This window comes from Populus nigra, chromosome 19, assembly GCF_951802175.1.
Source record: "Populus nigra chromosome 19, ddPopNigr1.1, whole genome shotgun sequence".
Taxonomy (NCBI): Eukaryota; Viridiplantae; Streptophyta; class Magnoliopsida; order Malpighiales; family Salicaceae; genus Populus; species Populus nigra.
The window spans coordinates 2485867-2501434 of NC_084870.1; the positions used below are offsets into that span (position 1 = coordinate 2485867).

General features: G+C 33.4%; 1 protein-coding gene across 2 annotated transcripts; it reads left to right on the top strand.

Moving 5' to 3' along the window:
- The first annotated feature begins 2086 nt into the window (after positions 1-2086).
- On the top strand, positions 2087-7481 carry LOC133679300 (uncharacterized). 2 transcript variants are annotated; one of them, XM_062101844.1, is made up of 10 exons: positions 2087-2429; positions 2585-2635; positions 3675-3791; positions 4712-5161; positions 5329-5768; positions 5917-6016; positions 6259-6318; positions 6509-6592; positions 6671-6790; positions 6950-7481. In XM_062101844.1, exons 1-10 carry the CDS (start codon positions 2397-2399, stop codon positions 7259-7261), a joined length of 1767 nt encoding a protein of 588 aa, XP_061957828.1. In that variant the 5' UTR covers positions 2087-2396; the 3' UTR covers positions 7262-7481. The 2 variants fall into 2 exon arrangements, with proteins under 2 accessions (XP_061957828.1, XP_061957829.1); XM_062101845.1 differs by having other exon boundaries at positions 2088-2429; positions 2569-2635.
- The last annotated feature ends 8087 nt before the right edge of the window (positions 7482-15568 follow it).

The following is a 15568-nucleotide window of genomic DNA, read 5'->3' on the forward strand; positions in this document are numbered from 1 at the left end:
TACTATCTCATCTTTCAACATTAAATTGGTTGGAAATTAAGCTTCTTAATTGAACTAGAATCTAGGATTTTATGAGTTAAGAGTTTGAGAGATTAACTTGAATTTAAAAGATTCACGCGGGTGTACTTTGCGCCCCCCCTCTTTTTAAGCTAATGCATTAATTCAATTTTGATTTTATCCTTCAACATTTATTTATTTAGTTTCATCCTCCTTTGATTTTTTGTCAGATATATTTTGTCTTCGTTATTTTAATTTCTATTCGTTTTGTTTTAGATGATTTTTAGAATTGAGGTTTTTTTACAATGTCATCCTCTAATGTTTTTCCCTATGTGCTTTGGTCCTCATTCTTTTTGTTGCAATTTCTTTTGCTTTGGCATTTAAAAAAAAATAGATTCTTTTTACAATTTCATCCTCTAACATTAAATTAGTTGGAAATTGAGCTACTTTATTGAATACAAGTCTAGAATTTCATAAGTTGCGAGTTTGGATTATTAACCAAGTCTAGGGGATTTGCCTGCGTTTCCTTGGTTTTTGTTTTGTTTTTGTTTAAGCTAATATTTTTTTAGTTTAATCCTTCAGCATTAAATTTTTATTCTTCAATATTTATTTATCTCTTTAATCTCATCTCCATTCTTTAATCGAACTCGAGGTCAGTTGAGACCCTATCAAGGCTTAACAAGGAGAAGAACAAGGGAAGGATAAAGAGAGAGGAAGATTGTCCAATCAGCTGAACTCAATATAAACGTGTCCATTGCCTAGGCTGTCGATTTCTTGAGGTAGCACGAGTCAATATTATATGTCTTCATCTTTTCATTTTACTCCATATATTTATTTATGATATAATCTTTTGACTATTTGTTGTTTCACATTTGAGCTAGAGTTATGTATGAGTTAAAATAGAGGTAATGTTAATTTTTTTAACTAGATTTCTATTTGAATAAGGCGGCCAGTTTGTTATTAGCTCATTATGTCAAATAAGTTGCATCCATTTTTATTTATTTATTAAGGTGTATGATAGTTGATTAATTTTGTTTAATACATTGGGAAAGTTTTTAATTTTCATTTCAAATAATTTATCACATGCATAAAAAACAACAATACTTTTTTTTTTAATGTAGTCATTGGATTTTGATCTGACTAGCAATAAAACACGAGCCTGGACCTAGTGCATTTTAATCTTCAGAAAAAAAAAAACGGAAGGGAAAGGTCTAGAAAATACCATCCAACTATGTAGGTATTTTTAATGTTACAACTAAACTATTTTTGGCCTTCTATTCTTGAACTATCAAAAAATTTGAATGAAAAAAATAATTTTAGAAAAAATATATTATCTGAGAAAAAAAACTTAATGTTTTTTGTTAAGTATTATAAAGTCCATAATTAAGAAATCAAAGTTTTTTTTTATAATAAGATTATTGTAAAAAAAAATAGTTTAGATTTAAAATTAATAATCGAATTTTTTTCCGATATCTTTATCTGTATGTTAAAATGTGCGGGACAAGGGTTCAGGGCACAGAATCACATCTAGAGGGTTTAGAAGTGTTGGTTAGGCCAGATAATAATAATAATAAGGAGAAAATTTAACAAACCTAAATATTCATTATGTACCTAGCCAATATATACAGATACATTACAGGATATTATACCTTAGACAAGTCAACAAAAGGGAGAGATATTTAAAGTGCAAAAATATTCATTATGTACGTACCTAGCAACTAACAAAACCAATCTTAGAAAAAAAATAAAGATTAACCCAAGATATTAATTATAGAATAAGAATAAACTATTCAAAGTATTAATTATATCATGATTACATAGGAGAGTTGTGTTATCTTACAAGTCAGCCTAATATTACCCATGAATAAATGATACATTTCCTTGCTTTTTCCTCCACCCGAAGCCTTAAAAAAGAAAATTAGAAGGTATAACCGCAAACCCTTTGAAAAACCACAAGTGCAAGCTACGCAAAAGCCAGGCAGCCCACAACTTCTCTGTTTCTTTGCAATCTTGCATGATCGTGTCCCACAAATTCATGTACAAAATTGAGACAGTTACTACAAACTTGCCTTAACCAACATCCTCCTTCCTTCCTAGCTATCACCCTGAAAGCTCTTTCTCATCTTCTCAACCTATAACGTATACCCTCTCTTCTTTTTTTTGTTTCTTTTTTTACCTTCTCTCATTCTTCAAATCAAATTTCAACAAACAGGCAGCTACAACAACCAGCCAGATATCTTGCTTTGGTTCTAAGATAATTTTTGGATCTTTCTTCAATATTCTGTATCATCTCCATCATAAAAGTCCTCACCCTTCCTTGTTGTTTTTAATGTCTCTCTTAAAGAACAACTTGAGGCAGCAGCAGGTTGAAGCTACAGTACTGTAGAAATACATCGTTTATGGCCAGCCAGGGCGACGTGCCACTAGATATTGTAAGTTTAGGTTCATCATCATTTTATTGCAATATTGTCTCAAAAGGGTATATATACGGTTTAATTATATATGGGCTAGCTCCTTAATTTATCTACCCCGCCTATTTTTCTTGTGTCTTTTGATATATCACTTCGTAAGAACTACTAATTTACAGAGAAGAAAGAAAATCAGTGGGCAGCAAAAAAGGGAGGCTCTGGAAAGAGAGGTACATATGTATATATAGTTATGATTACATGCATTTTCTCATGTATTTCTGAAGGAAAACTATTCACATCATATGCATATTAGTGTTTTCTTACTATGTGATTGTTAGTTTCAGGCTTATTTCTACATTAATTTATCTGTTTATTAGTATTATTTTGATCAAGAAATTTAAACTATTTTACGTTGTTTTCTTTTTGTCTCTACAATTCATTTCGAATAATTTATAATAAAGGTCTGCAAATATAATGTTTTAAGAAAATAGAAATTAGAAGGTCTTTCTGGTTCTTCTTGAAACAGCAAGCAAACTATATCTCCAAATTAAAAATTCTGATTTTTTTTTTAGAAAAATAAATGGAAGAGAAATTCTTCCTTTTCTCAGACACAAACGTGTGTGTGTTTGTGTATATAGAACGTTCATCTTTCTCCGAAATAATCTAATATCGAACAGGAAAAATTGGATTTTGTGTCCTGATACGGTATATTTAGGGTCAATTTTTGCACCTGGAGATTAAATTCATCTCTCCAGTGCGCGTGGTTAAAAACGTTAATGTTCATGCTGTGACTAGAAACGTGTTGAAAATTTTACGATTCGATCTCACTTGAAGTTCAAGAAAACCTTATTATTGAGAGAATAAAAGGTAAAAAGAAAAAAAAAAACTAGAAAAAATGACAACACACTGACAATTTTCTGTAGCCCGTAGGCATCAAACACCCTCACCTCCATGCTGCATGTACTTTACTCTTCTCTAATAAATATACATGGGAGCAACAGATGAAACCATGCCTCATTATATATCCTACTGAGCCTAATTCCTAGCTATATCATTTGGAAAATCTTGCAGAGAGTACGATATAGACTCTTACAAGATGACAGAGTTTCGAAGATCTTATTTTTTATCAGTTCTTTAGAAAATCATTGGAAATTAAATGAATTAATCTCATTTCCATATAACCCTACATCATTATACATTTAACTACAAATTAGCTTTACTTTTCTATAATTTTCTGATACTTAATTATGAATATATTCCGCATTATAGATTTCCATGCTTCAGAAAATGCTGAAACAAGAAGAAAATATGCATGAGATTTTGGATCGTATGCATAACAAGGTTGATGGTTCTGGGATCCCTCTCCCAGACTTCCTTCCTCCTAAGGTAATGCTTTCTTCTCTTTTCATATATTACAAGATATAGATAACTCTCCTCATCATTTAATATGGTCTCTCAATCGAGCCATGAGTGCTAGAATCTGATGACAAGTCATTTAAGATAATGCCAAGCAATTCTTCCTGTCGAAACACCATTGTTTCTTCAAGCAAATCAAGGGATCGCTAAAGGGTGGAGAATGCATTAAAATACATAAATTAAGTTGGAATATTTAGTTTTTCACTGTGGACTTTCAGTAAGAAATGTTTGTGTGTTTATGAATGTGTAAGCTTTTGCTGTTTTTATTATTTTAAAAAATTATAAATTGCAATTTTTTTAACCAAGATTTTAAAAAGAGTTTAGAATAAAAATACAATTTAGAATAAAACTACAATGTATATTAATTAACCAAATAATTCAAATATATAGGTAGGATAAAACACAGAACGCACAAGCAGTGGAAAAAAATGATTAGCTTGCTGGTGATGTTGCTTTCGGCCTACTAAACAGTTGGCATACCTACTTTTTAGTATTTAAGAACAACCAACTACATATAAACATATTATTCATATAGATAATGTTCTGTAATAGTAGCTAACTTAGGAATTAAAGTCTAAATTTTATTTTAATAATTATGGGAAAAAACTACTATAATAACATCAAAGAAAATCTAAATTTAGATGCAGAATCCATCTACGTCTATGATGTAGTATGTATTTTTTTCACGCCAGTATCCTTAACAAAGTTTAGGATGCTAAATATCACTGCGGATATCAGCTGCAATCTTCCAGAAAAGGAGAGTTTTTGCAGCACGAAGTTGAATTCGAACAGCAATTTTACTAGTAAAAGAATGATATGCCTCTTTATGAAAAAACAAAATGAGAAAAAAATTATGTGGTTGAATACTAATTATGTGGAAGGCTATGCAGATGAAAGAGCTCTTAACAGAGTTGGTCATGGTTGAGGGTGAGATAGCTCGATTGGAAGGTCAATTAAGCCAACTTCAACTGGGTCTGAAACACGAAGAGACAATTCCTAAGGATGCAAAATCAAAACAACTGCAACCTGCTGGAAATCGAAGCAACCTCCAAGGCCATATGTCCTACACAGCTTGTCCAAGCCCCTTCATCATAAAAGGCGTTCAAGATAAAATGGCATTTGAGACCAAGGCATTACATTTTATAAGTAAAGCAATTAAGGGTGACTATAATCTTAATGACTTCAATCCAAATGAGAAAATAGGAGCCTCGAGAGTATTTTCTGATCAGAAAGAAAACCACTTCCATGAAGAGGTTAAATTTCAAGACAGGGTTCCAAAAAAAAGTGGGATACTGAAGGCATCTTCACCTTTGCGAGATCCTAGACATCCCTCCCCCAAGGTAGCCCTTGATTTCTATTGTATTATTTGATTGTGCTTCGACTAGTTTTTTTCTTTTTTCAATGTTTTCTTTAGCTTGGTGTCGTTGTTCTAGATTTGTTAACTGTGTTATATGCTGACAATGAGGGATACTAATGGAAGTATGTCCCCGATGAATTTTTGTTTCAGCCGAGAGAACGTAATGCGCAGGTCCCCTTGGACCTCTTATCGAAATCACTATCTAATTCAATTCTATCAGAAGATAACATTCAACAGCTGCAACCCAACAGGCTATCTGAGAACATCATGAAGTGTTTGAACTTCATATATGTCAGGTTACTGAGGACATCAAGAGCAATGGAACTAGAGAAATCAGGACCCATTTCCAGATCTTTGAACTCCTCTATGATATCAAGAAGTTTCAGGGCCGAGAACAGCATGAACTCAAAGTCGAACCTTCTGTTACAGAAGGAATCAAGACAACAGGATCCATATGGTATCTTTAATGTGGAAGAGTCTATTCCTAGGGATATAGGTCCTTATAAAAACTTGGTTATGTTCACATCAAGCTCCATGGACCCCAAATGGATTTCACATTCTAGTTCTATTCCTCTCTTGAAAAAGTTAAGGTATATTGCTAAACATCCACAAGATGCCTCTCTTTTGAACATTTACTGATTCTGATCTACCTCGACTTCTATTTCATGGATTCAGAAATAGGAGCATTCATGTTTTGGTGACTCACTAAGCTCTACTTTCCCCTGCTTGTGGCTACAGGGTGTTAATGAACAATCTCCAGACTGTGGACTTGAGATTCCTGACTTACCACCAGAAACTGGCATTCTGGATCAACATGTACAATGCCTGTATCATGCATGTATACTATGGAGCTTTTTTATACTGAACTTATTTTCTTATCTGATCATTTTGGCTAACCTGATGGGCAAGTAGTTGCGCAATTTCATCAGATCAGCAACTGCTGAAGATGTCGTAAACATGTAGCTGCTGGTCTGATGCAGGAGCAAGCTACTGAGTACACATCAGGATAGCTTTTACATGTTCTTTTGCTCACTTCTGTTTAAAATCTTGATGTTGTATCTATTTATACAAACATTACAGGGATTTATTCAGTACGGAGTGCCTTCTACACCAGAAAAACTGTTCACATTGATTAACAAGGTAAGGTACATTTACAACTTCTTCCATGACTAGTCAAGTTCCTTGACTGGATTTCCCAGTAAAACACATGCTTTTGTAAGTTAGAAAATCAAAGTAATTGCATAAAATTCTTTACCAAGTTTTGGGCAAAGAAAGAGAATCTCAAGAATGCTAGCCTAAAATTTAAGCAATTTTAAATAACTGGATTCAGGCAACACTCAACATAGGAGGCAACACTATCAATGCTCAAGCAATAGAGCATTATATTTTGAGGAAGCCAGCATCTTCAAACGAGGTACATTACACTGATGATAAAGATTAACTTTTTATATCATATTGGCATATTTTCCTGGTGTGAATGATCTCCCCACAGGTTAATCAAAAGAAAGAAAAGGATGATAAAGAAGCTGTTGTTCGTAAACTTTATGGACTGGAATCGATGGATCCTAATATCACATTTGCTCTTTGTTGTGGAACTCGTTCATCTCCTGCTGTAAGTTGAATAAATTCCTAATATACCATAGAACTGCTACAAAAAGTGAAATATTTTCCATCACCGACATTATTAGTCTTTGAATCCATCAAGTATTTAAAATTCCCCTGCCTTCATGCATGATCAGAACCTGAACTAATAATACATGTCAACATTCAGGTAAGAGTGTATACAGCTGAAGGTGTCATAGCTGAGTTGGAGAAATCAAAGTTAGAGTATCTGCAGGCTTCAGTAGTGGTTACTAGCACAAAAAAGATAGCATTCCCTGATCTTCTGCTTCGAAACACGCTTGATTTTGCAATGGACACGGACACGTTAGTTGAATGGGTTTGTCATCACTTACCTACATCTGGGACACTGAGGAAATCAATAGTGGATTGCTTCAGGGGCCATAACAGTGGCAAAATACCCTGCATTACTGTTGAGAAGATACCATATGACTTCGAATTCCAGTATCTATTGGCAATATAGACTCCTAGAATTTTCTAGTTTTCATATCTTTCCCACACACACTACTTGTTCTACAAAAAGAAAACATCGCAACCGTACTCTTTTTGTGAGTGCTTGCAGATCCCATTGAAGTAGATTTTCTTTCTTCGACTCTTCAGTGATTGTATTTTAAATTTGTGTTGGATATTTAACAAGAGTTGCTGTGCATGGCATGCATGCTTGCAGGCTTCGTTATTAGAAAGCTATCATATCAAGAAATGATTGGCTTTCTTTGACTGCAAATGACAGTGCAAAATCAATCATACCATTAATAATCCATCAATGAACAGCCAAGCCATCAACTATTCAGTATGTCTTCTTTTTTCCATATAAAAAAGTGTTTAGAGATGGCCAATACAATCAGGAAGAACAGATTTCAAATCAACATGATCCAATGATGTGGAAATTTAATTAACTATACCGGTCAGCACCAGAATTGTCAGGTCCCTACCATCCTCGTCAAACTTGGTCAAATAAGTTTAATAATCATGGTGAAAAATATATAAAAACAAGAATAATAATGTAGACCATTTACGCATTCGTCTCGCTGCATCTACTGATTAATGCTTAATTCATATTTCATCATTAGCAAGTAGAATATGTGGACATAATTCTTGTTTTTTTTTATTAGAAAAAGAAAGAAAGAAAGAAAGTGGAGGAGATTGGATCCCCTTTGATTCAAAAGCTAGGACGCATGACATACAAAGGTATATAAATGATACGTTAATTCTTGAAATTTATTATACTTCTCATCATGGGCCATCCGATAGAAATTCGAGGGATAAGTTTCTGAAAGTAGGATATCACAAGAAAAACCACAAAAACAGACCTGTAGCTACACAAATGGTCTGTCTCGAAGAATCTTTAAAGAGATCTTGTGTTTGAGTTTCATTTGGTCTTTCACACAAGAAAAGGGAACCGAAGAAACATACATCACATTAGGAAGTAATTTGTTAGCTTTGATTGCATGCTTTTTGTTTGTCTTTTCAAATCATGGTCCATCTTATAATGTTCCTAATTCTGAAAATCATTCATAATTTTTTTTTAATTTAAAAAAATATCTTAACCTAAACGGTTAAGCTATTAAGTGAAGTTATAAGTTATAAGATATAATTTATATTTGTTTTTTTAATACAAGCTATTCTTGAAACGTGCACGGGCCTTTATATTGTGCAGACTGGAACTCGTGACTATTTGGTCATCAAGGTTCTGATACCATGTTAAAAAATCATCTTAATCTAAAAACTTAAACTATTAGGTAGGGTCTCAAAATAAAATTTATATTATTTTCTAACACTTAATATTAGGCATTTGATTTATTTTCTTTTTCTTTTTAGATTGTTGTGCTATTATAATTGACATGACCAAAAGATTGATGTCTTCTTCCAAGTGCAGGAGTGTCGAAGTAATAAATAACCCGGCAAGACCGGGATCGAACCACAGGAAGGTTAACTATATAAATTATAAATATGAAGAACATCAATAACAACAACAACAACAACAATAATAAGTTAAAGAGAGCTTTGAGATGTGATATTGATGTAAGGATTAAACAAGGATAAAAAAATTGTCAAGGTTAGAGGATCCACTAATGGTATTTCAAACAAGTATAGTATAAACTTTTTTTATTGTTCAATTGGAAACCACACATAAAGAAGGTTTCAATCGGATTATAACTTGTTAACATGATTACATTAGTTATCTTATTCGAATAATGCTAATACTTGTAAATGTTATCAGGCATTCATGATTATAACTTATGTTAACAACAAATCAAGTTCCTTTCATAGCACAGGTGTCGGTTATACCATATGGTTGGGCTATGAAAGTGCCAAGTATTTGTTGTACCAAGGGTTATACAACATAAATCTAGATTAACCATTTAACAAGTAAAGTATTAAAAGTGAACAAGATAACAAATATAAAATATGTTAATTTCAAACATTAAGGTCAATGTTGAGTTTATATTATACTTATTCTTACACCATTAGTGTAACATTTTCACCTTGACATGATAAACTTAGCTAAACATAATGAAAGAGAGAAACAACATAAATAAACAAGGAAAGGAAATGAAAAGCACAAGCAAGAGATTAATATAAACAAAACTTAAGCATTACAAAAAGAGAGACAGCAAGAGCATGATCTTGATCTGAAAATCAAGATGCCTAAATACATGGTAAATGCCTCCTTTTATAGGTCAAAATTCAAAACTATTTATTTGTTGACTAATTGTTTAGTGGGTGGCCACATCTTGACTTGGTAACAATCCTTATCTTCTTGTCTGCCAAAAACATCATTGATAACGTCATAATTTGAACAGACTTAAATCATGAAAGTTCTAAGAAATTGTCTCAGCTTTCCAGGAAAAAAAAGTTGAGGTCATTTAGGCTTCTAGAACTCGAGATATGGGCTGAACACTAAACAATGTCTAGGCTGCAGGACAGATTTGGAATTCTTCGTTGTTGCTATAATTTGGATTTGAAAACGGCCTTTTTAAATCTTAGACTCCCATCAAAGTTTTAGGCCTATGTCTTAGCTTTCCATCCATAAAAGGCAAACCTAAATCCAAGATCTACAGCTTCAGATATGACCTAATGACCGAATAGTGTTTCAGTTTGGACTGAACCAACATCTCTTTTCTAAGTTTGGCCCTCTCTTTGTCCTTTCAATTTCCGTACTTAAACTCATCAATCAATCCTTTTATTTATGTGATAAGCTTGCATGTAAGATGAACATTTACCATAAATTAAAGGTATCTTATGGTATCAGACTTGTTATTATAAAACATGTTTTACTTAAGGAGTTATTGATACTTCAAATGCAAAATGATAATATAAAACCTTGATAAAAATACACTTTTAAGTACTAATCACACCCCTCAACTAGCTTATTACTAGTCCCTAGTAATCAAAGCGTTAAAATAGAAAAACAATTTGCAAATTCCACAAAGCAAGGCATTCATCATTCAACTTCCATTAATCTATCCAGATAAACAAACTCTCATTAAATTTATATATCTGCTCAATACCTTTTAAACAAGATATTAATAAACCTTTCTTTTTATGTGCTTAATATATCAACACATAGTTATGGGGCTTTACTTGGAAGAAAACAAATTTTTTGTTCTAATGTTTAAGGTTAACTTCCCTAGGTTGGGATTATTATCTTTTTTTTTAATACACACACACACACACACACTTAAAACACAATGCATCTTTAACCCATGTAACGAGCTTTCAGCTAATGACTCCCAGACCAGTTGATCTTAGAGCATTAGGTGTTGAGACACCCCTACGAGCTTAGTAACTCGGGTTGCAGATACTGATACGTAGATAGTGCAATGTTTGATTCCCTTAAGCTTTTCTCCTTAACCCATGTAACAAGCTTTGGGCCAGTAGCTCCCAAGTCAGTTGACTTTAGGGTATTAGGTGTTAAAACACCCCTTCGGGCTTAATTGCTTAAGTTAAGGAGGCTACAAAACCAAACTTATCTACGTTTTTATTATTATCATTTTTTTTTGTTTTTTTGTAAATTATATACTATCCATTTTTCTTAGTTGTTACCCTTAACAAAAAAAAACATAAATAATGTAATAATCCAATGTGCAACCCACAATCATATGTTAGAGTGTGTGTGTGTGTGTGTGTGTGAAAATGAAGGTTTAAGAATACTTGTTAAATGAGTATATGAGCAGAATCAAGTGATAACAATGCGAGAGTTTGTAAACCTGAATATTTCAAGAAGTATTTTGATAGACCTTGTTATGAATATTGCAAATAACCATTAGAAAATGTTTACTAAGATGCGTCTCAAGAGTCACTAAAATTCCTCCTTACTCTGTCATCCTAGTAATAACAGTCAGTTTTGTTAAATGGTTTTATATATATAAAAAAGCAATTAGTTGGGTAGTTTTTTTTTTTTGTCAACTACTACTACCCTCTCCCCCCAACCAAAACGAGACATTGTCCTCAATGTCATAAGGTAGAAAGATAGAGTATAGAAGACATCACCTGAAACAACGAACACTGACAAACCTAAAACACACTTAAACAACTATAAGAAATAACAAAAAAAAATATTATGCTATTAATAAAACCAAAAGACATAAGGTTTCACAAACGAAGGCTCAAATCCAATCTAAGCTTTTTACGGCTTTCCTTACTTGATCAATTTATGCGACTCATGGAAGGATCAATTACAGGGATGAAAGATTGTAGTTGGTCAATCAATTGTTCAACAGTAGTAGCAAAGATTATGATTTGTCGTGTCGAAGACGTTAGAAATTCCTGTACCACAGCTTGATCAAAAAAAGACAACAAATTATCATAAAAGCCATTAACATTTAACAAACCTATAGGTTTATGGTGAATGTGCAATTGGGCCCAAGAAGAAATATGAAAGATCTCTTCCAATGTGCCCAGACCACCTGGTAAGATAATGAAGGCGTCAGTATGGTTAAACATTACATTCAATCGATCAGACATTGTACAGACCTGTAGTTCCTCTCCAATTATTTTTCCAATGATGTCCCCTTTTACTAAAGCTTTGGGGACAACCACCAAAACTTGACTACCTCTTAAAAATGCAGCTATTGACACCCCCCTATTAACCCAAGGCTGCCTCCTCCATATACTAAATGAATCTTTCTCTCAACTAGTACCTGACCAAGATGATTTGCTGATTCTAAAAACTCTTTTTCTTTTTCAGGACTGGATCCACCGAAAACAAAATATTTCTTATATGATGACTTGAGGAACCTGCCATTTCTACACACTTCTATATTGTTGAATGTATGGGTTGAGTAGAAATGAAGGGAAGGAAGAGAAGATTTTATAGATGAGAACTTGAAAATGCAATCATATCACCTATATGTAGGCCAGCTGGAGTCTCTCTCTCTCTATTTATTTATTTATTTTGAAAAAGCATGTGTATGTACAGGTAGTTGTGATTGTGGCTCACATCTTCCTTTGGTTTTACATCCAATAACGGCTTAAACACCCTCTATGGGTCAGGGATAGGCTTACCATCCAGTTTTCTTAAAAACTGGCAAACAGGGTCTTTTATAGTCAGATTTCCAAGACTAAATCGGTCATGTTCTTTATGGAATTGTGGCCATAAATTCTTTATGGAAATGTGGTCATAATTCCTGAAACACACAATGCATATTTGCATCAGGATATGTCTCAAAAGTCAATAGAAGATTATCTAAAGATTCCTTATGTTTTGAAATAAATCCTGACTTTTGACAATTTTCACAAGCTTTGCATAACACATGTATGTCTTTGAACATGGTGGGCCAATGAAATCCACATTGTAAGATTTTTGTAGTCGTCTTTTTTTACAAGAAATGACTCTCACATATGCCTTAGAATGACAAAGTTTAGTGACACTACTTACCTCATTGTCTGGAATGCATCTTTAAAATATTTGAGTAAGTAAGGGTCATCCCAATAAAATTTTGCACGTCGCTCAAAAACTTTCTTTTGTCTCCAGTACTCCAATGAGTTGGGAAATCTCCTGTAGCAAGAAAATTGATATTTTTATCAAACCAAGGCATTGAACTAAGAGAAAGTAAGGATTCGTTAGGAAAGTAATCATCAATTAGTGTGATGTTGGATGTCGAATCTGTTGTCACTCTTGACAAAAGATCCGCATCAACATTTTCAGTGCCTTTTTCATCCGTGATTTCTTCATGGGAATAAATCATTTGCAAATCTTCAGATTCATCCAACTCAATTTTACTCAAAGTAGATTCAAGTTGATCATAAACTAATTCTTTAATAAAATATACTTCTTGTAAATCATTATCATCTCCAGGTTGCTTGCAAGTGTTGAAAATATTCATCTCCAAAGTCATGTTTCCAAATGATAGCTTCATTAGTCCATTCCTGCAATTAATCAATGCATTAGAAGTTGCAAGAAACAGACGTCCTAAAATAACAGGAAATGAATTACATGCTTCAATAAGTTGTGTATCTAAGACAGTAAAATCCACAGGGTAAATGAATTTATCGACTTGTACTAACACATCTTCAACTATTCCTGTAGGCACTTTTACAGATCTATTGGCAAGTAAAAGAGTTACAGAAGTTGGTTTTAACTCACCTAGATTGAGACTCTGAAAAACTGAATATGGAAGTAAATTCACACTAGCTCCAAGATCAAGTAAAGCTCTTTGAGTTTTATGTTCTCCAATAAAGCATGAAATTGTAGGACAACCAGGGTCTTTATTCATATTTCAAAGCATTATTGTTCTGAAGAATGACACTTACTTGTTCGACTAAAAAGGTTTTCTTTTTCACATTCAGTTTTCTCTTCACTGTGCATAGATCTTTCAAAAATTTAGCATAAGAAGGTACATGTTTAATAGCATCCAACAAAGGTATATTGATCCTTACCTACTTGAAAGTTTCAAAGATTTCAGAGTTGTGATTGACTTTCCTTTGTTTGGTCATGGCATGAGGAAATGGAAGTGCTGGCGAAAAATTAGTCTTTTCTTTACAATGTTCAGATTCAATCCCTTCCTTACCCTTAGAGATTGACTCATCATCTTTCTCACAAGGTTCAAGAATGGGTTTTTCAATAACCTTACTACTGTGAAGAGTGATGACTGATTTGGCTTGATCCATGTGTTGGTTTCCAGAACTACTTGCATTTGCATTGTATTGCCCTTTTAGATTTTGCTATGGTTGAGATGGAAACTTACCTTTCTCTTGAAAACTGAGAGCAGATGTCAATTTTGCCAGAGTATCGTTAAAATCTATCATGCTTTGAGCAAGTTGAGTGTTGATTATCTCCTGCTTTTCAATGAATGAATGCAATGTTTCCTCAAGATTTCTTCCAGGAGATGGAGCATAAGGAGGTGCATATCCATGAGAATTTTAGAAATTATAGTGTGCTTGAAATGGTGGCTGTGAAGTTTGTGCATTATTGTTATCACTCTTCCAATTGAAATTTAGGTGATTTCTCCAACCAGGGTTGTATGTTTGCGAGTATGGGTTATGATTGGGCCTTTGGAAACTATTTAAAGCATGAGCTTGTTCATGGAGACATTTCTTACAAGAAGGGAAAGTTGGACCGTCATTGGTTGAATGTTCATTAGTTTCACAGATTTGACACACAATATCTTGAACAGATTTTAGTTGACCACTCTTTTTTAATTCTAGTGCCTCAACTTTTCTAACTAAACATGCAAACTTGGCTTGGAGGTCATGATCTTCCCTAAGGTTGTACATACCTCCACTAGATGTATGAGGTTGGGTTTTACTTGGTGCCTCATAAGTGCCTGTAGTGTCCCAATTTTGAGCATTTTCTGCTAGCAAGTCTAGGTACTCCATTGCTTTATTAGGATCTTTATCTTCAAAAGTTCCATTGCACACCAATTCAACCATTTGCCTATCTCTAGGTGTTAACCTTTCATAAAAATATGAAACCAATCTCCATGTTTCAAAACCATGACGAGGGCAAGTATTAAGCAAGTCTCGATATCTATCCCAACATTGGTAAAATGTTTCTCCTAGTTTTTGAGTGAAAATGATGATTTGTCTTTTGAAAGAGTTTGTTCTGTGAGACGGAAAAAAATTCTTTAAAAATTTTTGTTGCATTTCATCCCAAGCACAAATGGATCCAGGTCTCAAATTTTATAGCCATGTTTTAGCTTTATCTTTTAATGAAAAAGGAAAAAGCTTTAATCTGATTGTGTTCATGCTATAATTTGAGTCATTATAGGTGTTACAGACCTCCTCAAATTCCTTAAATGCAAGTATGGATTTTCTAAATCTAGGCCATGAAAAGAAGGTAAAAGTTGAATAATATCTGGCTTAAAATTAAAATGAGATGCATCAAGGGGGAAAACTATGCATGAGGGTGCACTTGTGCTTGTAGGATTCATGTGGTTTCTAAGTGTTCTCACACGATTATTCTCATTATTTTCATTATGAAGCGACTGATTATCTTCTTCGGCCATATTTTCTGAAAATGATGAGGATACCCTACAAATTCTACCACTTAATGTATGTGACCAAACTTTCATGCACGTGTAGGAAGAGAATAAAAGGAAGAAAAGAAAGAAAAAGAACCAAAACAAAAGAAAAGAAACAAAAGTTAAATAAAATCAAAAGTGAAAAGTGAAAAGAGAAAATAAAATAAATACTATAATTTGTACAAGAATTTACCTCCCTAGCAACGACGCCAAAAACTTGACACGACCAAAAGATTGATGTCTTCTCCCAAGTGCAGGAGTGTGGAAGTAATAAATAACCCGGCAAGACCGGGGTCGAACCACAG